The sequence below is a fragment of the Myotis myotis genome, unplaced genomic scaffold, assembly GCF_014108235.1.
Source record: "Myotis myotis isolate mMyoMyo1 unplaced genomic scaffold, mMyoMyo1.p scaffold_m19_p_1, whole genome shotgun sequence".
NCBI lineage: Eukaryota > Metazoa > Chordata > Mammalia > Chiroptera > Vespertilionidae > Myotis > Myotis myotis.
Genome location: NW_023416313.1, coordinates 2,165,028 through 2,190,387, shown reverse-complemented (window position 1 = coordinate 2,190,387; position 25,360 = coordinate 2,165,028). Strand labels below are relative to the sequence as shown.

Here is a 25,360-nt window from a genome sequence, read left to right as displayed (position 1 = left end):
TGGCAGACGCGAAGGTTGGCGTGCAGAACTGAGCCAGATGTGGCTGGTGCAGGCCCTTAGCACCTGGGCAAGCGGGGCTCCGCGCACCCCGAGCTCTGGGGCAGGGACTGTGCCTGGCGCCTCCACACCCAGGGCAGTGCCGGGCACAGACAGGCGCTGGGCACAAGCGCTCTAAATTGACCTCGTACCCCGGGCACCCAGGGCACACTCATGGCTGGAGGGTGCGGAGATCCCAGGGCTCCTGGGGGCGCCAGGGCCCAGGGCAGGGCAGCCACACCGTCTAACCTGCAGTGTTAGCCACATTGGCTCCTGAAACTTGGACATGTACACCCTAGCTTCCCAGTCACACGGCCACACGTGTGCTACCGTATTGGACAGCGTGGGTACGGAAGTCCCATCATCACAGGGCGTCCTCGGGCCGAGCTGTTCTGGAAGCACTGAGGCCTTGAGAAGCCTCGGGGCGAGCAGTGTCCACCACCAACGACCCCAGTGGCATCCCCAGGTCAGGGCACTGGCCTGGGACCGGCAGCCTCCTGGGTGTGCCGCCGGGAGAGGGCAGCGTCAATGACCAGATAAAGAAGAACCTGGTGGCACCCGGCAGGTGTGAGGAGACAAGTAGCCCTGACCGGTTTGGCTCAGTGGTTAGAGCGTCGGCCTGTGGACTGAAGGGTCCCGGGTTCGATTCCGGTCAAGGGCATGTACCTGGGTTGCGGGCACATCCCCAGTGGGGAGTGTGCAGGAGGCAGCTGATCGATGTTTCTCTCTCATCGATGTTTCTAACTCTCTATCCCTCTCCCCTCCTCTCTGTAAAAAAATCAATAAAATATATTAAAAAAAAAAAAGAGAGAGAGAGAGAGAGAGAGAGAGAGACAAACAGCGTGGCTGTGACAGGAGAGACAGACACCAGGACCCCACGTGGTAGGGTGGTGAGTGGGGCTGTAGAGGGTAGCCACTGGGAGCCTGGCATGATCCTGTGTATGTTTTCAAATGTCGCTATAGCCCTGGCCGGGGTGGTTCAGGGGATAGAGCGTCGGCCTGCGGACTGGAGGGTCCTGGGTTTGATTCCTGTCAGGGCACATGCCAGGTTGCTGGCTTGATCCCCAGTGGGGGGGCGTGCAGAAGGCAGCCGATCCATGATTCTCTGTCATCACTGATGTTTCTCTCTCTCCCTCCCCTTCTCCCTTCCTCTCTGAAATCAATAAACATATATTAAAAAAGTCACCTAGAGCCCGGCCGAGCCACGCCCTGGAGCAAGCAGGGGTCCCAGGCCTGTGGCCTCCCCCAATCCCACCCTCCGGTCCGGCCCCTAATGGCATCCCCCACGCTATGCCCACGCCCAGTGCCAGCTCTCGGGGCGACCCTCCACTCACCATGAGGGAAGGGCCTGGCCCGCTAGGAAGGGCCGCGTGTCTAAGAAGCGCTTGGCACTCACAGGTAGAACACATCGTCCTTTATTTCCCAGGTTCCCGGCCCCACATCGCACGCATGAGACGGGGATTTCCAGTCACTTGGGCTCAGCTCGCTAAGTGGACGGAAGCGCGTTAGGTGCTAGAACTTCCCTTCCCTGCCGGGCCGGGCTGGCGCGGAGCCGGGCGCCACAGCCTGGCATGTGCGGGGCTGGGAGGAAGCTGAGCGAGGCTGACTCACGGGCGGGGCGGCCAGGACACACGGGATGCGGCTCCACAGGACGCCGGGAACGGACTCGGGCGACGCCTTGCTGGTTCCCACTGGCCTCTCGAGGCACTTCACAAACACGGCGGCAGGGACCGCACCAGCCCACCCCTGGTGACAGCCCGCGCGTCTCAGCGCGACCACAGGCCTCTGCCCAGGCTCTGCCAACCGGCCGATCGGACAGTGTCGCAGCCTCTGCGCCGAGGGCCGGTGTCCGCCTCAGGACCACCCACGCGGCATGGCTCCGGGACACAGGTGCGTGTTTCATGGTGGGGCGGGGGGGCGCCGCTGGCCACGTCACCAAAAAGCCACACGGGGCGCCGGGCCGAGTCCACGGAAGTCCTATTCCGGGGCCCTGGCCGGCGGGGAGGTGGATCCGCCCCGAGACGTGGAGAATAACAGCGAGGACATCGCGTGGACGCAGACTTCACACGCACGTACACACAGCACTGGGGCCGGGAGGGGGGGGCGGAGGGGGGGGCTCTGCCTTTCAGGGGACCCGTGTGACAGGCACGAAAGAAAGAGAAGCAAAAAGAAAACAGACGAGGAGTCCATGTACTAGGGACACGGAGAACGGAGACCACAGGGCGCGGAGGGGCGGGGCTGAGGCCGGAGCCCCCAGCGGGCTGCAAACTAAACTCTCCATAATATCGCCTCAGGGCCCACAGGCTACACTTCTTAGTAAAATAAAGCTTTGTGTTACTTTAAAGATATCCTTTAGGCATCGGGGTGACGTAGGAGAACCGTGCGCTTGAGGGCCCGGAGGAGGGCCCTGTGCCACCACCAGCGGCCACACTCGTCACCCCACACTTGGCACCGCCCTGGGCCCCCGGGCTGTGGGCACGAGCCAGTGCCCTCCGGGGCTAGCGGACACAGGCGCCCTGTGATGGTGTCCGGGGCTGTCCCTGACAAGCCCCCTCAGATCCCAGGTCCTGGTCCCCTCCGTGCCCCCAGGGCGGGGAGGGCGGGCTGCTGTCTAATCGCCCTTCCCTCCCCGGGGACAGCCACTCTGCAGCGTCTCGCTGGGGCCCAGCACAGCGGGGAAGGGGCGGTGCAAAGCCAGGCGCCAGGGCCCTAAACTACAGGCAGGATCTCAGGTGCACGGGGTGCTGTGGGACCTGCTCCCGCCCCACCCTCGGCCCCCTGCCCGCCCAGGCGCCCGCCCGCCCTGTGGGCACAGAGGAGCTGGAGGCAGCGCAACAGGAGGGAGTGCGTGGTGCCGCGGCGCCGGCTCTGTGGGCTCGGCCTCGGCGCGGGGGTGGGTGCGGCCTCAGAACAGCAGGGCCTTCTTCTTGAGGTCGTTCCTCTTCCAGAGCGCCAGGCGGTCGAACTCCTCCACGCTCATCCCGAACACCTCCTGGAACTCCGCGGGCGACAGGTGTCTCTTCAAAGAAAAGGAAACCCCAGGGGAGCGTGAGCACCTCAGCACGTGCCGCTGGGCTGGGCCGCCAGAGGCAGGGCTGCTGCGCATGGGGCTGCCCTCGGCTGCGTGGGCCTCGGTCCCAGGTCCCCCTGCCGCCCTGTCACGCCCGCCCTGCTGCCGAGAGCCCGGAGGAAAGACACTCGGTCACGCAGCTCCCACTGGGAGCCCAGGTCACAGCGCACCGGGGACTGGGACGCCCTCCTGCCCCGAAGCAGCTGGGCCAGGGACTAGCGCACAGGCTCACGGTGCTCCGTGCCCACGGTGCCGTCTGAGGAGGGGCAGGGGGTTTACTGTGGCCCATTTCACAGACAAGGAGGCTGAGGCGTGAAGAGTGAGCAACGAAGCCCGGACCTGATTTTGAACCCTCCCTGTCCCCCAACCTCTGCATCCTGAGTCACAAAAGTCCCTCCTAATCGAATTTGAGCCCAGAGTTCTCAGTGCACGTGGACACACACACACACACACAGAGACACACACACACAGTCACAGACACAGTCACAGAGACACCCTCACAGTCATATAGTCACACACAGTCACAGACACTCACACACAATCACACACACAGTCACAGACACAGTCACAGACACACACACAGTCATATAGTCACACACAGTCACAGACACTCACACACAGTCACTCACACAGTCACAGACACAGTCACAGACACACACACAGTCATATAGTCACACACAGTCACAGACACTCACACACAGTCACTCACACAGTCACAGAAACACTCACACAGTCACAGAGACACCCACACAGTCATATAGTCACACACAGTCACAGAGACACACATACAGTCATATAGTCACACACAGTCACAGAGACACACACAGTCACACACACAAGTCATATAGTCACACACACAGTCACAGAGCACACACATACACACACAGAAACACACACACAGTTAGAGAGACACACATAGTCATAGTCACACACAGTCACAGACACAGTCACAGAGAGACACACACAGTCACACACACCAGTCACACATACACAGACACACACAGTCATAGAGACACACAAATAGACACAGACACGCACATACATGGACATACACAGAGACACACAACAGGAACACACACGGAGACGCCCAGGCACATACCCCGCCCCAGCAGGCTGGCCTCGGTCTGTGCCGGGAAGGGCCACGGGCCTGTGCTGCGAACTTGAAGGAGCAGCAGGAAGATGGATCCCGAGCTGCCGGGCAGGGCGCTGTGGTGGGGCTTCCTGGAGGCGGAGGAAGCCGCTCCGCCCACAGAGACGGGGCCTGTCATTGCAGACAGCAGCGCCGTGTCCCGGCCACATCATAGTCCTCCCGGGGACAGTGGAGACATGAAAGGGCGGGAGAAAGGGGCATGGTTCCCACGGGCTCAGCAAGCACCCACTGGGTGTGTGCGACGCAGAGACCCCGGCCTGGGTGCCGCTGGGGGCGGTTCACACGTATGAACAAGAGCAAGGCCTCTGTCCTGGCACCTGAGAACAGCCGTGGGAGGGGCAGCTCAGGAAGCAGAGCCAGACCTCGGAGAGGCAGAGGTGCCCTCCTTTCCTGCCCTGGGGGGTCTACGGCGCCCGCTCAGGGGTGGGCTGGCGAGCCAGGGCCAGCCGGGACCCTTAGTGATCCTTACCCTGCCGATGGGGGTGCTCCCCCACCTGCCCCCACCTGCAGGAGCCACTCCACAGTGGGGAAGGCAGGTGCGGCCCGCACGGAGGGAGGGCGGGTGCTGCAGGGGGTCCCTGCTGAGCTGGCAGCCCTGCAGGCCCGTCACAACGACGGGGTGCTGGTCAGATCTGAGAAGCGCGAGGCCCTGAAACCTACCAGAACAGGCTCAGTGGCACAGGCCTCCCAGAGCAGCCGAGGGAAGCGAGGTTCGGGGCCGTGGGGCTAAGATCAGGTCCCCGGCCAGCAGGGGCCCGCCCTGGCCTGGTCCTGGCCCCTCATCCGTAAGGACAGAGCTGGGCCTGCGGGCTGTGCGCTGGGGAGGGTCAGTGAGGAGGGACCTGTTCCCCCCTCCGGCTCCGGCTCTGTGGTCCCGTGTCCGCCTCACCTGGCCGGGTGCCCTGCCTCCCGCTGGGAGGGGTGAGGGGCCCTGCCCGTGGCTGCTGGGAAACTGGCTCGAGATAAACTCGCTCACGGTCCTGAGGCAGAGTCAGCCCTGCTCCTTCCAGGGCTCTTGTCGCCGCCCCATGTGTTCGCTGTAGCAGCAGGACACAGGTGACCCCTGACCCCTGGCTCCTGAAGGCTCCCCAGGAGGAGGGCGGCCCTGCCCTCTCACCCCCTTGCGATTCTCACCAAGGCCAGGCACAGCCCAGCGCCTTCCTGAGCCAGCAGGAAGGAAGCCCAGGGCGTGGTGCCCTTGCAGAGGGGCTGGCCAGCCTCATTCTGGGATGGCCCACTCCCGGGGTGCGCCGGCCCCCATGGCATGGCCTGCAGGCTTTGCTGGGGAGTCTGCCTACAGGTGACCCTCCAGGGCAGTGTCCTGCAAAGACCTCCAACCCAGGACCACACAGCCCAGGATTCCCTTCTTGGCTCCGCCCCTGTGCAGCTCGCTCCACCCCCTGAAGCTGGCTCCGCCCCCTTGCCCCTGGCTCCACCCCCACGCAGCTGCACTGAGGGCCTGGAGCTCAGTTGTGATCTCTGAAAACAGCCAGTGGGAGGGGCAGCTCAGGAAACAGAGGCGGAGGTGGGAATGAGCAGGTTGGCCTGTGACCCATTCTTCCTCTGCCTGGCCCTCCAGCCCCTCCTCACCTGCCAGGCAACTCCTCCTCACTCCTCAGACCTGGGCGGATGCCAGCCCCGCCCCAGGCTCCCAGAGCCCTCAGTTTCAGAGTTGGGAGAAGAGGCCCCTGGCACTGGGTTACAGAACGTTCTACAAACAGACAGGACGGTGCAGTCGCATCCACAGCAGAGGCGGTGGGAGACGTAAAGGAGTGGGGGGTGGGGGGTGAGCTTTGATTATTTGCACCTTTGCTTTAAATACAATTGACTCCGCCCAAGTTTACGTAACTAACTTTTCTGCAATGGCTGGGTCTCACACCAGCATGAAGGGTTCCTAACATTCAACAGTGGGAGCAGCTCCAACCGCCGCTGAACTTGCCCTGGGCCACGGTGCCCAGGGAGGACAGGAACAGGGCACCCCTGTGCCCAGGGACAGGTGGGGTGCTCGGAGGCACGCGGCTTGGAGGAGGACTGCAGGGCATGGGAGGGCTGTGGCCCAGCATGCTCCGCTCTCTCCTCCCTTCACCTGTGGAGCAGGTCCGGGGACACTGACCCTAGCAGACCAGGCCCCCGCCCCCACAGAGCTCCCGCTGGAGGGGGTCAGAAAGCAGGCAAGTCCGCTGCGGGTTGCGGGACCAGGGAAGACCCGGAAGGCTTTGCCGGGGGGACACCCTGTGGCCGGAGAAGTGAATCTCTGGCTGAACTTTGCGGCCTGGAACAAATGGCAAAGGTTTCCTGAAACCACCACCCGTTAACGACTTAACCTCTGGCCCCCAGCAAGCGCTCAGTACAGGAATGTTAGTGGCAACCACAGGGAACGCACGGCGCTGTGCCAGCCCTCTGCCACCTCTGGCTTCTGGAACATGCCAGGCTCTTTGCCACGCCAGGGCCTGCGATGCACTTTCCCCCACTCCACACAGTGGTTCCTCCTCATCCCAGTCCTATAGATCCCCATGCAAAGGTCCCCTCCTCCAGGGGCCCCTCCGGGATTGCCCCAGCCAAGCAGGCCCTCAATCCCTGCAGCCCTCTCAGGCCCCGAGAGCCCTGGGTGCTGGCGCAGGCCCATCCCTCAGGACCCTGTCTGTGCATCACCATCGTCCACCAGGGTCTCTTCGGACCAGTCGGGTGAGTTCAAACAAAGCAGGCTCTTCTACAGCTGCCCGGCCTCCTGTCTCAGGCACATTCCACAGCTTGGGCTCCTACGCTCCAGCGAACCCCCTGTGCGGTCAGTCAGCCCCGTCCCCGCCAGGAAAGCACAGGGCAGCGCTGTGAGCCGCCTCTGCCCTCCCGGGTCAGCCCTGCCCCGCGCTGCCCGGCACCCAGCCCCGCACTGCCCGGCACCCAGGAAGGAAGGTCTGGGCTGTTGAACCGAGGAGGACCGACTGGAGTGACTCCCAGGGACACGGCCCCCGCCCCCAGCAGACAAGAAGCGCCTTTCCCACGGCACCCTTTCCTGTCCCATGGCCACACGCTATGTGAGTCTGGCCAGGCCTTGGCGCCCAGCGGCCAGCAAACCTCGCCTCGGGGCTGCTGGGAGGCCTGCAGCAGACGTGGCTCACATCTGCAACCAGCTGACGGAGGAAAGGTGACCCTCCAGCCCTGGCCGGTGTGGCTCAGTTGGTTGGGCGTCCTCCCACCCACCGAAAGGTTGCTGGTTCGATTCCCAGTCAGGGCACAAGCCCAGGTTTCGAGTAGGGGCGTACAGGAGGCAGCCGATCGTCATTTCTCTCTCACTTCGATGTGTGGATGAAAAGGGGCCACAGGCCGCCCTAGCCGGTGTGGCTCAGTGGATAGAGCATCGGCCTGTGGACTGACGGGTCCCAGGTTTGATTCCAGTCAGGGCACATGCCCAGATTGCAGGCTCAATCCCCAGTGTGGGGCGTGCAGGAGGCAGTTGTACAATGATTCCCTCTCACCACTGATGCTTCTCTCTCTTTCCCTCTCTCTTCCTCTCTGAAATCAATAAAAATATATATTTTTTAACAAAAGAAAGAAAGAAAAGGGGCCACATGCTGACCTGACCAGCTCAGGAGAGGCCTGCATGGAGGTCTTGCCAACTCAGAGACCTCAAATAACCCGAACAGGATGGATGGTCTGAAATGAAAGCTTTAACTAAAAGCAGTTCATGGTGGGTAGTCCAGTCCTAGCCGAATCTTCACAAAGATCATCTCTGACCTTAACTGAGCTTTTTTTTTTTGCACCTATGATAACACACCTCGGGAATGTCAAGGTGGTGTAACTTCCCTTCTTCCAGGTCCCTCAGGGCACAGCCAATGCACCAGGACCCGGACCACAATTCCCCCATTGTCATTGTTATCCTATCATCGGCATGGGTCTATCATTTCACTCTATCCAATCCCAGAGGCTTCCCCGACTCGCTTTCTCCCGCCCCTCTGGCCGTCACCATGGATTTCCTGTAACCACCTGCGGCTCCTCCTCTGACTCTAATGTATAAACGGCGGAAACGCCATTCTCCGGCTGTCCCAACCCACTGAGTCCCTGCTCCCCAGCGACTGCTGACGCTCCGGCTCAAAGGGGCTCACAGAATTTCTCCCCCGGCTCGAATGTTTCTCAGGTTAACAGATGTCTCTCTCTCTCTCGTTCTCCCTTCTTCTCTCTCTAAAAACCAATAAAAAATCTTAAAAAAAAAAGACGTCCTTCCATAACGTGGTGGCGGGCAGGGGAAGGGCCTCATCCAGCCCACGGAGGCCTCGGAGCAAACACGCGGCTTCGGGGAGAGAGATTCTGCCTCAAAGAGCCATTGCCTGGTGCCCCCCCCCCCCCCACCACCACCACCAACTGGGCTGAGATGTCAGGCTTGCCAGGCCCCGCTCCATGCGCCAATTCTGTAAGCACGTTTCTTAGTACAGGCCTATGTCTGCCTGCATCTGTCCGGCCGTCCACCCGCCACCTGCCTGCCTCCTGCGGCCCATGCCCCGAGGACCCTGGCTGGCAGTTCCCTGCCTAAAGGACAGGATGTCTGCAGGGTGCTGGGCAGGGGAGGCCTGGAAGGGGTGTTAGCAATTCCTTTTGCAGAGAGCAGCAGGGCGTGGGGCCCCGAGTGACACAGCCCTCAGCAGGCAGCCGCTCTGCCTCCCAGAAGCCGGGGCCCAGGAGGGGCCTCCAGCACTCCCGCCTCGAGGCCCGCAGCCGCCGCTCTGAGCGTGAAACCGTGTGTGCCCAGTGCCCAGTGCCCGGAGCAGCCGGGGCAGCGTCGGCGGTGGGACAAGGTTTGCTCCCTAACCGGACGGGTAGAGCCTCAGAGCGCCACTTGCTCCCGGGATTGTGCATCCGGGAGCGAGCTCGTTCTCCTCCCCGTGGCCGAGCCCCGTGGCCCACGCTGCCTCTGCACACGCCCCTGGCCTGCCATGAAGTGCCCAGCAAGCCTGGCGCTCGGCCAGCCGCAGCCCATCCCGCGGAAAGCTTTCTCTCACCCGCTGTCACCCACGTGCCTCTCGTCAGGTTGGGAAAGTGGGGACGACATGGGCCAAGTCACCGAGCTGGACACGCTGCCCCCGCCTGGGCTTGCTCAGGGCCGGTGTCCAGTGACGGCCTCTCAACAACAGATACACGCTCACACCACCCAGCAGCACAGGCAGCCACGCCCCGACAGGTGAGGAGGCAGGCTCAGAGAGGGGGAGTCACTCGCCCACAGTCACACAGCCGGACCCAGGCCATCCCGACCCTAAGAATGCCGCCCTGGACGGCGAGAGGCTGCCCCACGAACACAATGGTGAGGTGTCTCGGCATTGCCAGCCCAGGTGCAGGGCGTGGCCTCAGAGGAGAGGGACTTGGGTCTGTCTGGGGACAGGCAAGGCTCCCTCCCCTCCAACCGGAAGCTCCCGGCACAGCAGACCCTCAGAGGGTCACTGCCAAAGGCAGGAAGGGTCTGAGCTGCGCCGAGGCGCGAGGCCCTCAGGGCGGGGCCGGGCCCCAGCCCCTTCAGGACTGAGCGGTGGGATCGCTGGGAGGGCGGTAAACTGGGGAGGGGGCCTGCTGGTCTCACTCTGCCCACTGGGGTCACACGATTTATCTGCCCGCTTCCCATGTGGTCACTGTCCACAGTAGGGGATGTCCCAGAGCCCCTAAAGTCACCAGCATTCACTGAGCACCTACCTACTAAGTGCTGGCAGGGGCCTCCGTGGCGACTTTCGCTCTGAGTGTCCTGAATTCCCGCTGAGTGTCCTGGGCCAGAGCGTCAATCATTGTCAGAGTCCCGGCTCCTGGCGCTCTGCCCTGTGACCACTGCGCCCACCACCTGTCCTGACAGCCTGGAGTCTCACCACAACCATCGCCCATTGCCAAGGCGGCCACCTCGACCCCCAAATACTGCTGGGCCCCGCCCACTTCCTGCCTCAGCACTGCCACCACACTGTCCATCATTTCTTGCTCAGGCGACTGAATTCCTTCCTAAACAGGCTCTCTGCACCCACACGGCCAATCCAGGCCTCCCAATGCAGCCCCGGGCGTCGCTTTACATTACAGCCCTAACCATTTAACCCCAACTTACAAGCCACTGCTTCGCCCAGCCAGGGTGGCGCCATGGCTGAGTGTCGGCCCATGAACCAAGAGGTCATCGGTGAGCAACATACACTGATGAACAAAAACAGACCCTGAGACAGAGAAGCATCGATCAGACCGCCAAACCTCAGCGGGAAGGTAGGGGAGGGGTGGGGCAAAGGGGGAGAGATCAGCCAAAGGTCTTGTATGCAAGCATATAGGCCTAACCAATGGACACAGACACCAGGGGGGTGAGGGCATGAGTGGGGGGTGGGGGGGCAATGGGGGGATAGGGACACATATGTAATACGTTAATCAATAAAAAAAATTTTAAAAAGAGAAGGAAATAAAACTACCCAATACTTAAAAAAAAAGAGGTCATCGGTTCGATTCCTGATCCAGGCACTTGCCCGGCGTGGAGGCTGGATCTCAGTAGGGGGCATGCAGGAGGCAGCTTATGAATGTTTCTCTCTCATCAATGTTTCTATCTCTCTCCCCCTCTCTCTCTAAAGAATCAATAAAAACATATGTGTTATGTTTTTTTAAATCCACGCTTCTAGCCAAAACCAAACTGCTTAACATGGCCCAGGGCCCTGTAAGACCTGGCCCATCCTTAGGGGCCCCCCTGCTCAAGCGTAGCCACCTCAGCCTCCTCACCATTCCTCCTCAAACAACCCTGCTTCCTCCTGCCCCAGGGCCTTTGCACGTACCGTGCACTCTTCCTGGAATCCTCTGCTCCTGCCATCCCTCGGCTTACACTCACACATGCAGGCACACTTTCTGCACCGTGAACTCTGGCCTGTTTTCAACCAACCAACCTCCCCTCTAGAGCCCTTCTCTTGGCGTATAATTCTGCGCACTCATTGGGGTCATCAGCTGACTGACGTCTGCCTCCCCCCGCCAGACCGGGGGTGGGGGTGGAGCTCCTGCTGGTGTGCGCGCCCTGCACCCGGGACCCACTCAGTGCCTGGCACAAGCTCACCCCCTGGCTGTGATGCCCAGCGGAGCATGCGGTGGGGTGGACAGCAGCCTGACAGAGGCGTCCTCCTTCCTGACCCTAGAGGTGCAGGGGCCGCCAGCTGACCACCCAGACCGCCCAACCTCCGGCTGGCACACAGCCAGCCCAGCCCAGGCACAGGGCTGGTCCTACACGGACTCAGCCAGTGGGGCGCGAGCAGAAGCAATGCCTGGCCTCTGGGGCCCTCCCATGTGCAGGACACGGACACAGAGCCGCCACGCAGCTGTTTAAAGGGGTGGGAGGCCACATGAGCTGGCGTGGAACCGTTCACGACAAGTTTAAAAGAGACAGGCAGGTGTCAGCTGCGTGGCCCGCGAGCCTGCTCACCCCGCACCAGTCAGTGGCCGGTGCCTGTGCAGGAAGCGACGCTGGGCCGGAGGGAGGACCCGGTGGGGACCCTGGGGGACACTTACGTTCTTTGTCTTTTTCTGGAGTTTTACAAGCGTGACGAATTGTTTTTATACTAAAAACAAAGCTCCCTTCTCTGAAATGAAAACACTGGGAGCCCTCCTCTCCTGGGGTACGAGGCCGCCCCGAGCCCCTCCGGCCGCATCCCAGCCCCAAGCCCCGAGGACTGCGGGTGGCCCCGGGGGGTAACTTTCCAATGTGCCAGCTGGCTCAGCTGAGGCCGGGGGAGAGCGGTGGAGACGCACCCTGGGCGCGAGCTCGCAGGTCTGCGATGAAACCCATTCTCCTGTCCTCAGAGTTTTTGTTGTTGTTGCTGTTAATCCTCACCAAGGATATTTTTCTATTAGTTTTTAGAGAGAGTGGAAGGCGGGGGGAGGCAGAGAGAGAGAAACATCGATGTGAGAGAGAGAGACACATCGACTGGTTGCCTCCCACACGAGCCCAACCAGGGCTGGGGATGGAGCCTGCAACCGAGGAACGTGCCCTTGACTGGAATCGAACCCGGGACCCTTCGGTCCGAGGGCTGACGCTCTGTCCACTAGGCCGGAGTTTTTTAAAGTGAAATATCTGCACCTTTCATTACGTACTGTAGTGCAAGGAGGTGGGAGGGGAATAATTTAAAGTGACCCCAGTCTCAAGGGGAAGAAGCCAGCCAGCCGGCTCGGCCCCACAGCCACGCTGTGCCTGGGGGCAGCCTGCTGAGCTCTGAGCCCCTCTGTGGAGAGTGACCGCCCGTAGGGCCCGCCCCCTCCAGGCGGCTCTTGACCCCAGCTCTGGCCAGCAGCCCCTTTCAGAGCAGGGACATTGTCCTGGGGACGAGACCACACAATGAACAAGGAGGAGCCACAGTGCTTCCCTGCAGAGAAGGGCCAGGCGGAGGCTGCCAGGGATCGGCTCGAGGCCACGGGGTGGGCGCCTCGAAGGGGAGGGGCGCTGGGCTCCAGCCTGCTCTGTGCACACCGCTCTCCGGGTGCCTCCCGTCCCAGTGCTCCCGGCCCCGGGGCCTGGCAGGCCCTGTCCTGTCCTCCCTTCTCTGCTGCTGACAGTCCTGTCCCTCCTCTAAGGGCCAGCTCAGCGCTTCCTCCTCAGCCGGGATGTGGCAGCGTCCACGGCCCCATCGCTCCCCTCCCGGCAGCCGCCTGAGTGACCGCCTGGGCCGGCAATCTGGCAGGGTCTGGCGCTGGCTGGACACACAGTAGGCTTCATATGCTCCCAGCACCTACTGTGTGCCCAGCCCTAGGCACAGATGAGCTTTCAGGAATCTCCAGACCCCTCACACCCAGTGAAATCTCATGCAGAGGCCCCGGAACATTCCTGCCCGGCGCAGGCGGTGAGCCCAGCCCAGGCGGTGAGCCCCATTACCTGAACCCCACCGTCCGGCTGCCGATTCCTTTGTAGGGTGACTGTGAGGACTGAGTTAAGTCCTGCACGTGGGCCACTTTGGACCTGGCTCATCGTAGGTGCTCAGCAAAGTCAGCTCTTCCAGGCAAGGATATTACCGGTTCCTACGCTGTGCTGCCCCCTGTGGGCCTTTAAGCAGCACAGCGGGCCCTTGACCAGGGGCTTTCCCTGCGTGGCCTTGTTCTGAGGACGGTCTCATTAACGACCAGTCAGCCCCTGCATCCCTGGGCTGCGCAGCCGCAGATCCAACCCCCACAATCGACCCAAAGCAGATCTTCAGTCCTCGTCGGGAGCCCTCGGAGCCGCGGGCTGACTGTGTGCTGTTCTGCACCATTTTACAGGAGGGGCTTGAGCGCCTGCTGGGGGTCCTGGAACCCACCCCCTGGACACAGTGGTTACGTTTTGGGGGGTCAACCGTTACCCTCGGATTCCGACTGTGCTGGGGGTCAGTGCCCTTCCCCACGCTGTTCGAGGGTTGACGGTACTTGCTCCCCCGGTCAGTGTGCTATCCTAGACCCGGGGAGGCTGTGGCCGGGACGATTCCCACTCTCCCTCCTCGGGGGAGGCACAGTATGACGAGTCAGGCGCTGCTCCCAGCGCTCCTGCCCGACCACAACCAGCTGGGCCTCTGACGGCCGCCTTTGCTGGGCAGCAGACCCGCCCGCGTGTCCCGCCACGAAGCAGCGCGGGTCCTGGGCACCGGGCTCTCGCCGGGCCCGCCCCGCCCCGCCCCGCCCGGTGGGGACACTCGGGCGATGAGTGTGGGGAGGCCCCTCAGAGTCCCCCAGTGGGAGGACCCCCGCCCCGAGCCCCTCTCACCTCCAGTCTCGTCCGGTCCACGTCTTTGGGCAGTTTCACGCGGATCCGGTTTGTGACGATGAGGGCGTCATAGGGATAGACCTGTGGGGGAGGCGGCAGGTTGGCTTCAGCGGACACGCACGCGGGGATGAGGGGGGGCCGGGCCCGCGGGCTGGCTGGGTGGGGAGGAAGGCACATACTTGCGTCTGCACGGGACACACATCTCAAAGGAAAAGCACAACAAAAGGAACTTTTAACCTGGGCAGGCGCGGCAGGAAGAGGTCAGAGGTCAGCGAGGCGGCGGCCCCTTACCTTGTACTCTGTAAGAGAAAGAGCAGAGACCACAGGGCCGGTGAGAAAGCGCAGGAACCCATCCCAGAGGTGAAAGCACCCTCCCACCCCCGCCCTGCAGCCAGCTGGGCCGTGCGGCCCGTCCCCGCAGCGGCGGCCCTGGAGCCACAGGCGGAGGAGGGAGCTGCCCGTCCCAGGGAGAAACCAAGAGCCGGAGGCGGGCAGGAGGCTGGAGCCAGACTGGGAGCTGGACGCGGCACTGTGTCCCTGCGGCGCTGTCTCCCCTGCTGGGCCGAGCCGCCTGAGAATGCTGCCTGCCTCAGTTTACCCCGTGAGTGGGCCTTCTGGGTAGGAAGACTCAGAGCCTCCCGGGGCCTAAGCCCCCAGCCTCTAACTTTCTTCCTTCTTAACCCTTTCGTGCCTCCTGGAAGCTCCTGAGCTCCGGACACAGTGCTGGGAGGCGCCCCTGGATTAGAAGGTCTTGTTACGCAGTGAGATTGGGGGGCGGGCGGAGGCTCCGTGAGCGCCCAGCACCCACAGAGGCAGACGCTGGGACCCCGGCCGCAGGCCTGTCTCGGGGAGAGTCCCTGGCAGGGGCCCAGGCGAGGAGAGCCGGCCCCTGAATTTTTCAACGCGACCCATGGGATTCTAGACGTGCCAGCTGTGAGCCAGGGACCTGGAGTGCCACTTGGAGGGAGCAGCTTCGACACCTCCATCTCCACCCTGCAGTGCCATCCCGCCCGCGAGAGTGAGCCCCCCACCGGTCGCACTCGGGGTGACAGGGCGAGGGAGCAATGCCGGCCCGTGCAGGCCCAGGCCGGCTCCCAGCGGGCAGAGCCTCCGCCAGGCACCTGCCACGTGACCAGGGTCCCTGCCAACCTCCTGCAGGCAGCCCGCCTGGCTGAAGCGCCACGCGAGCGAGGTGGGAGGGTGGCCCAGCTCCGTCGTGGGGGGCCTTTCCCTGTGACTTGCTCCCTCGCTGCCCCTGGTTTCCCTGGAGGTTGGGCTGGCCTGGCCCTGACAGGGGACAGTCATTCCCACACTGATCCCTCCCCCCAAGTGACCAGAGTGACAGACAAGTCAGCGCAGGGGCTGATGGGAGAGCAGAGCACCTCGGCAACGTCAGAAAGGAGTAAGCTGACCCTCGAGGGGGAGGCGGGCAGCGAGCACCCGGGCTCCCCTCACTGCGCCAGGCTTGGCGCCCCTGCCGGCGGCCTGGCGGGGGAGGGTGGTTAGAACGAAGTCTGTGGGACCGTGTTAGTGGTCCCCGCCCCAGCCAGAGACCTAGGGTCCCCGCTCCGTGTACCTCGCGTGCCCCAGCTGGCATCCGGGTCTGCTCCACAGGGCGCCAGATTGGCGTTCTGGAAGAGAAAGAGAGAGGGCAGCAGGAGGCAGGCCGGGGTGGGAGGGTCGGATCACCGAGCCTGCAGATGCTGCAGTGGAGGCCCCCACTCCCCGGGGTGCCGCCCTCACCCGGCGGCTCTGCTCCAGGCTGCTGCCGCCTCCCGGCCTGTGCCAACCCTGCCCGTCCAGGCAGCTCCTGCTGAACGGCCGTAAGGACGCCCCGGGGCCTGGCCCCTGAGCCCTGCAGCTGGCACAACCCGGGGGTGGCTCAGCGTGGAAGCTGTTCCCGGGGCCTTAGCCCCCTCCAGACCCCGCTGTCCCCAGAGCTCGGTGGCCGGTGTCTGCACAGCCGCTGGGACAGGGCCCAGCACGTCGCGAGCACTCCACACAGAGGCTGCACGGGACCGAGCCCCGCCACCCATCTCAGGTGGTGCCCTCACCTGCCCTCGCTCTGCCATTTCACTGCCTCCCACCACTCATGTCTGGGATCCTCTCCCTCTGCCCACCCGCAGAAGCCACCCTGCAGACCCCGGAAGGTTAGGCCCGGGGGCACCGAGCCCGCGGGGTTCCCCGCCCCAGCTGGCACAGCTCTTCTCAACTGGGTTCAATTCCAAAGGAGAGGGACCTGCAGGTGCCAGGGAGGCAATAGGGCTTCCAGCCCTACCTCACGCAGAGGCGGGAGTGAGGGCCCCACCGCCGGGCGAAAGGCACAAAGGCCTCAGAGGGCAGCCAGGCCAAAGTCCTTCAGCCCAGAGGGGAAACTGAGGCAGCAAGGGGGAGAACACGTGAAGTGCAGGGCCGGAGCCGGTCTCTGTAAATGTGTGATATTTTGTTCATCGTGGGTTTGTCTGCATTCATCTGGATTTTTAAAACCATCGCATTAAAACACGTTGGTCTTGATTACTGAGTCTTTTCGTACGTGCCTCACAGGCCGACCTCCTCCCGGCCCTGGAGTCCCCGCCGGCTCTGCGCCCACCCGGTGACGGACTCTCTGTGACAGAGGGAGTCTCCTGAGTTGCAAGAACCCTTTTTGGAGACATTTTCTCAGGACACTGACAAGCACCCCAGGTGCACCTCCTCCTGGGACAAAGCCGGGCACACCTGCCAGCCACTTGCCACCTCCCCTCTGGGACACGGAATGGAAAGGCCGCCCTCTAGTGGCCACTGTCCCGCACCACAGGCCATCAAAGCTGGCCGCCAGGGCCACCGGGGCAGCTGGAACCCCTTCCTGGGGCCACAACCAGCTTCCTGCGCTCTGTCAGGTTCTGAGATGAGACAGAGCCTCCCGGGAGGAAGGGTAGGGCATCGCCCGGGGCAGAGGGGAGCAGAGGGTCAGCCAGAGCTGCCAGCTGGGCCTGGGGTCTTCCTGCCCTCCCTGGCAGGAGAGCTCCGTGGCCAGGGGAACCCCCAGCAGCTGCCCTGGTGGGCTCCCCGCGGTCCTCAGCAGAGGGTCACCGGAGGTAAAGCGGCCATCGCTGCCCTCTCCCACTTGCCTGGTGTGACTGTGTCAGCTGCTCTGACAGCCGCGTTCACTAATCTCCGTGGCACCCCTAGGAGGTGGGCATCGTTGCTACCATTTTATGGACGAGGCTCAGAGAGGTGAAGCAACTTGCCCAAGACCGCACAGCGCACGCATGGCGCTGCAAAGCATTTCACTCGAGTTTTACTTTTCAAGGATTGCTAGTAGCAGGAGCGGAGTGGTGGCCATTCACACTGGCCATGCACTTTCCTCCCTAGAGTCCCGTTGGCTTCCGCCACTCCACGCAGCAGCCGCTGGTCTGGAGGTGAGGAGGGGTAGGGTCTTGCTGTTGTAATACCTCCTCGTGTGGGAACCACGCTGCAGAGCGTATGAGAGTTTACAGCCCTGATGTGCTCACAGGAGTCTTAAGAGGTGAGGACACACTCGGAAAGACTCAGAAATGTCCGTCACTTGCCCAGGCACCCCCCACCCCCCGCCAGAACTTGGGGCGCCTGGTGCTGATGCACGTGCTCCGTCCAGCTTTCCAGCCGGAAAACATCGGCTTCTTCAACGGGTGAAGGCGTTCCTCAGTCGCACACATGAACACGGTTAGACATGCTCCGTGGACACGTGAACACCTGCCATGCTTCTCACGTGCCTAGTAGGGGCTTGCCGTCCGCGTTATTCAACTGCCCTGTGTGCTTTTTATTACTTTTCACTAGCTCTGATTTCAAACCGCCTGCCAGGGTGGCTGCCACAGCGACCAATGGCCTTGCATGGTACCGAGCTGGGTGAGTTTAGCTTTGTGAGTATTAAACCTGCTTTATAAATTGCGCCTGTGCCCTGGGGTCCCCTCTCTATACTGCGAATTCCTAGTGGACACTCCGCCTTCTCGGAGGAGAATTCAGTCTGTTCGTAGTTAGCACCGGGGTTTTCCAGACGGGACTCCCCTGGGGCTCCCACCGGGATCTGCCGGTGGCCAGGGGCCCTTCTCTGAAGAACAGGCCGGGGGGGGGGGGGGCAGGAGGCACGTGTCCCAGAAGAGCCGGCAGCGGGCAGTGACTTCTCTACTCACTGCGGAGCTGAGGGCACCCGCAGCCTCGGGCTGTGAGGCAGGCTGGGCCTCGGGACATTGTAAGGAGCTCGGGGACAAGCAGGGGTGGCCCCTGTGACACACCCCTCAGAGCAGGAATGGGACCCGTGTGCCTCCCGATGACTCAGTCCCCTTCCTCCCAGCGACGGGAGCCACACGGCTGTGCCCGCCACCAGGAGGCTTGGACCTGAGCCCCATGGTTTTCGGCAACGAGGCTCTCTGGTGGGTTCGATAGGCTTTCTCTGTGGTTTCCCCTCTCTTCCCTCCCCCGGCCCCCTTCCCCCTCTTCCCCTTCTCCCCCTCCCCCTCCCCTCCCCTCTCCCCCTCCTTTCCTCCCTCTCTTCCCTCAGGACTTCCTGTTAGCAGGTTTGGTCACTGCACCTGTGCTTTTGGGTTAGGCCACCCAGAGACCTTTCTGGACGTAAAAAAACCCAAAACCCCTCAGGAAACAACTTAGGGACCCGGGAGCCCTGCAGGCCTTCGATCGAAGTGGGTGCACGAGGGCCCCTGGGGGCCTGCGGGGAGGGTGACTGGAAGGCGGGACAGCCAAAGGTCATGACCTGCCTCCCCCGAGACACAGGCAGGCGAGCCCGTGAGTCTTGGGAAGAGAACAGAAGGAGGGAAAGTGTCGCAGGGAAAGAGGACAGGAGCGAGGCACCGTCACAGTCACGGTCCCCGCGGAGCAACGGCAAAGTCCTCTCCACGCGACGACAGGCCCGACGCACACGCAGCCACACCGCCCGCCCCACCGTCCCCCCCGAGGGCCAGCGGGCGCCCAGCGGGCGCCCAGCGGGTGCCCAGCGGGGCTCCGAGTTCTGCTCCAGAGCGGATGGGGACCTCCTCCCCCCCCAGGGTCAGGACCAGCCGTCCCCCAGCCCTTTGAGGGGGTGGCGGCCAAGGCCAGCGGCTGGGAGGCCTCCATGGGGCTGGGAGCCAAGGCAGGCGCCCGGGAGGAGGCAGCACGGGGACCCGAGGCAAGAAGAACAGGGAGACGGCCTCTCTGAACTCCCTTCTGAAGAAGGAGGGGACGTGGGCTCCGGGGGGGTGGGGGGGGAGGACCCCCGGCCCGCAGCCCCCGAGGCAGAGGAAGCTGCCAGGTGAGCAGAGAGCACCTGGACCACACCCCCCTCCCTCGGGACCCTGGCAGCTTCCGGGGGGACACCGTCTGCATTCTCACCCCCCACTTTCCCCGTGGACACGAAGGGTGGGCAGACCCCAAGGAGGAAATCGAAATGCAGGCGGCATGTACGACCCGGCCAGACAGACGGCAGCGTCCACAGGGCCGGGGCAGACGGAGAGGGCGAGGGATGCCCGCACTCGGGGCCGTGTCCCTGTCCGAGGCCGTGTCCCAGGGCCTGGCCCGGCTGTGAGACCCCGGGGAGGCCGAGGAGCTGTCCCGGGCCCCACTCATCGCGAGGCGGCCACGGAGCAGCCACGGAGCAGCCACGAGGCTGAATCGCCTTGTTTAGGGACCACCATCCCACAGGCAGAGCCTCCTGGGGCCTGGCATACGTGCATGCATGCATGTGTGCATGTGCGTGCATATGTGCAGGTGTGTACGTGCACATGTTCATGTGTGTGCATATGTTCATGTATGTGCATATGTTCACGTGTGTGTGCGCATGCATATGTGTGTGCGTGCACACGTATGGTCACTGGTGTCATCACGCACACCCGGGCGGGGGTCCTCACTGTGGGAAGAGGGTCAGAAGTGGCATCTCTTCGCCAGGGTCTTGCCCTTCGTGGGGACAGTCAGGCAGCAAGCCACTGGAGTGCCCCCTGGATGTCCTGAGACGGGACACGGGGGCACAGCCGGGGAGAGCTGCTGTGTGGCCTCCAGTGACACCCAGGTGCCAATGACACCTGCCGTGGGGGCAAAGGTGCTGGTGATGGCAGGAGGGGCCGGGCCCCAGGGAAGGAAGAGGGTCCTTGGCTCACATTTAAGGTCCTTTTAGGTTCTAGGTCACAGGAGAAGGACGGAGGTGCCCCCCACCATCCTGGCCTGACACACTGAGGACTCCCGGGGCCGGGGGGCTCTCCCGGGAAGGAGGAAGGGGTGTTGCCGGTTCTGTCTGGTCTGGAGAAGCAGCAGGCGGGCCTGTGGAGCAGCAGGCACAGGCAGGCGAGCGAGCGGGGTCCCGGGGCCCCCCTCCTAGCTGTGCTGTCAGGACGCTGTGGGGACCGCTCGGGCTCACAGCGAGGTTAGTACACTGCGGGCCGGGGAGGGGGTACCTACCCGGTGGTCCAAGCCATTCTTCCCGTGTCCTGGGAGAGGGTCAGATTTGGAATAGGGGAATCCTGAAACAGACACAGCACAGCCGTCACGCACGCAGCAGGCGCGGCCCCGCGGAGGGAGGCCAGGGTGTGGGCCGGCAGGGGACACAGAAGGGCCCGAGGATCACGCCCTGCCTCCATCCTGACCTCTGTCCCCAGGGACTGAGGAGGAAGCCGGGGGGGAGGGGGTGTCCCCGAGCCAGCCCAGGACACCAGGGCACCTCAGGCCTGACCCCACCCAGGCGGGCACTGTGTTCTGCCCACAGGGGTCAGTCTGGGCCGCCTGGAGCCGGAGCGGCAGGAGGCCCACCACCAACCGAAGGGCCTGCAGACCATTTCATTACAAACAAACCCTCAGCTCTTTGCAACGGGGCATTTCACGTTGAAGCCCTAATTCCTAGCGGCTCTCAAAGCCTGAGACACGGGGTCCTGCCGCCCATGGGAAGCCCACCCCTGGTCCACCTGTGGCTCACACCGGCGGCCGCGTCTGCAGAGTGGAGCGGGGCTCCCGGCAGTGCCCTCCTGCGCAGACGTGAGCGAGGCCCGCGTCCTGGCTCCCTGGAGAGGCTGGGTCCCCACCCGGAAGCACCTCCGGAGGCCTGGCCCAAGCTGTCAGTCCTCCCATAGCCTGTGGGCCCCAAGCACAGAGCCCACGTCTGCTTCTCTGGGGGTCCTGGCCCCCGTCCCGGGCAGCACCCAGCTACTCAGGCAACGATGCTCAGGGCCAAAGGCCAGCGCCCTGGGAGCCGCCGGGCTGCCCACGAGGGCTCAGAGGGGATCAGATCCCGCCCCTGGGTGTTCAGGCCCCACCCACCCCCTCCGAGCAAAGGATGAGGGGCCAGGTGCCCTTCCTTGCGAGGGTTCCTCGAGAACTCAGTGAGGACAGGAACATCCTCTACAGGCACATCTGGGGACCTGCCTCTGCTCAGGGCCCTGCCTTGGGGACTTGCTTGCCCCCATGGCCTTCAGAAGGTTCCGGGTGTGGGTCAGGAAGGGCCTTTTGCAACATCAAGGTCAGAGTTCCCAAACTCCTTCTAGCAGAGGAACCCTCTTGTCACCTGAAATCTTACTCAAACTCTGACACACACAACAGATGAAAGTCGGGCTGGAAGACAGAGTGGGAGAGGGGCCTGGGACCAGACCCACTGGGCCGCCCCCCCTCCTCCCGGCCTCTTCCACGGCTGCTCCAGAAAAGTGACTTGGCCGACTCCTCCCATTTCACAGAGGGCACATGAAGGCACAGACACAGAAGGACCTTTCCCAGGTCACCCAGCCCCCTGGGTTGCAAGACAAGGCCTCCTTTATCTGAGAATGTCGTTATTTCCAAGTCATTCCTGAGGGATACTTTCAGCCAAGCAGAATTCACGTCGACAGCAATTGTCTGTCAGCACCTGAAAAATGTGGTGCCACTTCCCGCTCGCCTCCATGGTTTCCGGCGAGAAATCGGCTGTCCTGTGAACTGGTGTCCCCTATAGAAAATCTGTCTTATTCTGCCCTCGAGAATTTTTCCCTCTATCTTTAGCTTTTTGAAGTTTAATGATGATGTGTTTTTGGAGTAGGTTACTTTGGATTTATCCTATTTGCGGTTCACCTGTTCTTGAACCTGTGGGTTTACGTGTTTTGTCAAATTTGGTCGGTTTTGAACCATTATTTCTCTGAATACTTTCTCAGACCCACTCACTTCTCTTCTTCTGAGACGCTCATGATACAGTTATTGTCCCACAGACCGAGGCTCTTTTCTCTCTGTTGTTCAGATTCTCTGATTCTCTCCTCTGCCATCCTCTCTGTTCTGTTGTTGAGCCCATCAAGAAAAACTTTTATTTTGGTTGTTTTCCTTTTCAGGTCTGTAACTTCCATTTGGTTATGTTTTCTATTTCTTTGGTGAGATTTCTCCCCCCCCCCCCCCCCCGGTTGTTTCAAAAGTATTTGTCATTGTTTGTTGAAGCATTGTAGTGATGGTTGCCTTGAAGATCCTTGTCAGGGACCTCCTAACATCTGATTTTTCTTGGTGCTGCGTCTGCTGTCTTTTCTCATTCAAATAGTTATCTTCATGGTTCTCAGTGTGAAGACTAATTCTCCCTTGTTCCTGGATATCTGGGAGACGCTGGGTTCTAGCTGAGTCTCCTAGTTAGCAGGCTGCCTCCTTGTTTAGGTTTACTAAGTAGGGCCTGGCTTATTATGGGTTGTGGTTCTGATGACAATTTAGCCTTCAGAATGCTTGTCCAATGCCCTCCTGGTCTGCTGAGCTCTCCTGATGTGGGAGTGAGCTGTACCTCCTGGGATGCTCTGTGCCCTGCGGTGGGTTGGAGACAGCGGCTGTGGATGGAGCATGTTCCCCTGGGCGCGCTCTCCAGGCGGAGGGGTGCCGACGGGCCTCCGGCTCAATATCTGCAGTGTGGCTGAAGGAGGAAAACACCCACCTGGTCGCCTTATGCCACTGCATGGGCCGTGACACATGGAGTCCTGCCTTTTTCAAGGCCCCGAGCCAGTCCACTTCTCCTGTCCCCCCTGCAGAGCTCTGTGGTCGTCTGCTGTATTGTTTCTGGATTTTTCCTTTGCACTTTATGGGGGAGAGCCAGGAGAGAGGGGTCTCCACTGTCACACCCCTGAGTCTGCTCTCTGAACCCATCGCAGTGGCCTCGCCGGGGGTGCTTGTGGATGGCTGGCCAGCAAGCCATTCTGCGGGCAGGTTCGTCAGCTTCAACAGACCCGTGAGTGGTTTTCCGTTCAGGGATGTGTGGATAACTGTAGCTGCGTGGCTCTGTGCGGGCGTGGGTCTCCTCTCTGGGCCTCCATGTCCCCATCTGAGACAGGAGGGACCTGGAACCCCTTTAGCCCCGAGTGACTTTGAACAGGAGGCCCCTTGGCGGGTCTGAGCTTCGGGCTTCAGAAGCAAGCAAGGGGGCGCTGAGGGATCCGGGGCCAGGCTGGTAGTCCTGACCCCACGCTGCCATGACACCCCACAGGGCCCAGGACAGAGGGTGCTGGGTGCCCACACAGGAGCCCTGAGCCCAGCTGCTTCCCGCCGGGAGGATGGGATCACCCCCTTTTCCAGATGAGGTGACTTCAAACACAGAGAAGTTTGCACTCATGTCCAAGGTCACACAGCAAGAGATAAGCTAAGCCTCAAACCCCACTGGACTGACACCCAGGTCAAGTGGATTCTGCCGACCCTCACGTGATCTCGCGGACACTGTTGCTGCCTGTGTTAGCTGAGGCCACCCCCATCCTCCCGCCAGCCCCAGAGCAGCGCCGAGTCCCACGAAGGGGAGACCCAGCCACGCACTGCCCGACAAGCACCCACCGAGAAGTTGCTACGTGTAAGTGGGGGCGGCACAGAAGCTGACGGGGGAGCAGGGCTTCCTGTGGGGAAGGGGTGTCTCGAGACGCCATGGCAGCGGTGGAGTAGGACAGAGGAGGCCCTGAGAGGTGTGACTCGAGACGCTGGCTCCTTACCATGAGCTCCCGAGGGACTCGTGCCTGCTTATGGCTTGTGCCCCTGCCCACAGCACCGGAGCCACACACGGTCTAGCCCCTGGGCCGGTGGGCAAGCCTGCTGGGCACAGTGGGGCACAGGGATTTTTGCTAAAAGTAGGGTCCCTGGCCAACCCCATGAATGGCAGCGGCTCTTGGGGTGCTGCACTCTTGCACCTGGGCTTTGGGGGTCTCTCCCAGTGAGGGGCCAGTAGTGGCTCTTCCTGGGCCAAGGTCTTCTCCTGACATCTGGGGCTCCCACCACCCTGGGGGCCAAACACAGGGAGGGGCCAGAGGGTACTCTGTCCATCCAGCTGGAGGCCAAGTCCTTGCACAAAGACCTGGCCGAGTCTCTCTGCAGGAGTCTCTCTCCAGCTAACCTCCTGGCCCCTGCTGGACACTGGGGCTGCTGGACCCAAGCCCTCCAGCTCCCCCAGGCCTTGCCCTCCCTGCGTGTGTGTGGCAAGAAGGCTGACAGCACTGCTGGCTGCCCCTCCCAGCTTTCTGGGCCCACTCCACTTGTATGGCGCTATCCATCCCTGGTGCCTTGCCCTGACCGCCTCTCTCCTTCCTCCAGTGTCCTGGTTCAGCAGAGATGGGGAAGGGAGGGGTCTTGGGAGCAAGGGGAAGGGAGGGGCCCGGGGAGTAGCTGGGCTGGAGCAAGATGGGGAAGGGAGGGGTCCGGGGAGTAGCTGGGCTGAATCAGGAGAAGGACCTCATCTGGGCCTTAGGCCCTGTTGAGAAAATAACTGACCTCAGGAACACGTTTTATCAAGCACACGGTGGGAAAGTCCAGGGACTCAGGCCACCCCCTGCCATGAGCCCAGGGCCATCTGGGACTCTATCTCCAGGCCAGTCCTCCTCTGCACTCCTAGCCCGTCAGCCCACCCCTAGCAGGCGCCACAGCAGGAAGAGCCCACCTTGCTCGCCCTGACCTCTGCATAAAGTGCCTCTGCCCGCATCATCCTGCCCCCACCCCACCCTCCTCCCTGCTCACACGTGGTCCCGCCATCCAGACCGTCCAGGGGCCCATGTTGCTTATCTGGGCTCCCCAATCCCTTTCACTCTGGCCCAGCAGCCTCATCTGACCACCCAGAGGGGCACGGGGGAACCTCAAGAGAGGAAGGACCTGAAGGTTAGGAAGGTGGGACCCCGAGCAGCGCAGGCCCACCCACAGGGTCCAGGCCAGAGGGGGGCCATCACCTCAGTTCCTCTGGGGGCCCTGCATCTCCTCTTATAAGTGGCAAGACCCGTTTCTTATAACAAAACATCAGTGCCACCCCTTCCCCGTGCAGCACCCAGCTCATCAATACAGCCTATGGCATGCAGTCGGAGCACGCGTGTGCGTGGCAAGAAGGCAAACACACAGCTGTCCACCATGAATGTGCAGAGGAGGCCCCACTGCTCAGGAGAGGGCTGACACTCTGGTTTGTCACTGCTGCTCAATGGGCTTCTCACTGATGGGGAATGGGGACCGGGCCCTG

General features: G+C 62.4%; 1 protein-coding gene across 29 annotated transcripts in view; it reads right to left on the bottom strand.

Annotated features, from left to right (window-relative positions):
- Nucleotides 1-1,431: 1,431 nt before the first annotated feature.
- ABLIM2 (actin binding LIM protein family member 2) overlaps nt 1,432-25,360 on the bottom strand; it is a 105,021-nt gene continuing 81,092 nt past the window's right edge. For 17 of the 29 annotated variants that reach the window (XM_036327924.1, XM_036328043.1, XM_036327906.1 and 14 more), the window contains 5 exons: nt 20,365-20,426; nt 15,539-15,593; nt 14,254-14,261; nt 13,963-14,043; nt 1,432-3,055 (listed from right to left, as the gene is read on the bottom strand). In XM_036327924.1, the coding sequence (XP_036183817.1) occupies nt 2,942-3,055; nt 13,963-14,043; nt 14,254-14,261; nt 15,539-15,593; nt 20,365-20,426 (320 nt within the window). In that variant the 3' untranslated portion in view covers nt 1,432-2,941. Of the gene's footprint in view, nt 3,056-4,205; nt 4,574-13,962; nt 14,044-14,141; nt 14,262-15,538; nt 15,594-20,364; nt 20,427-25,360 lie in introns of all 29 variants that reach the window. The other 12 variants (XM_036327981.1, XM_036327988.1, XM_036328005.1 and 9 more) reach the window with 6 other exon arrangements.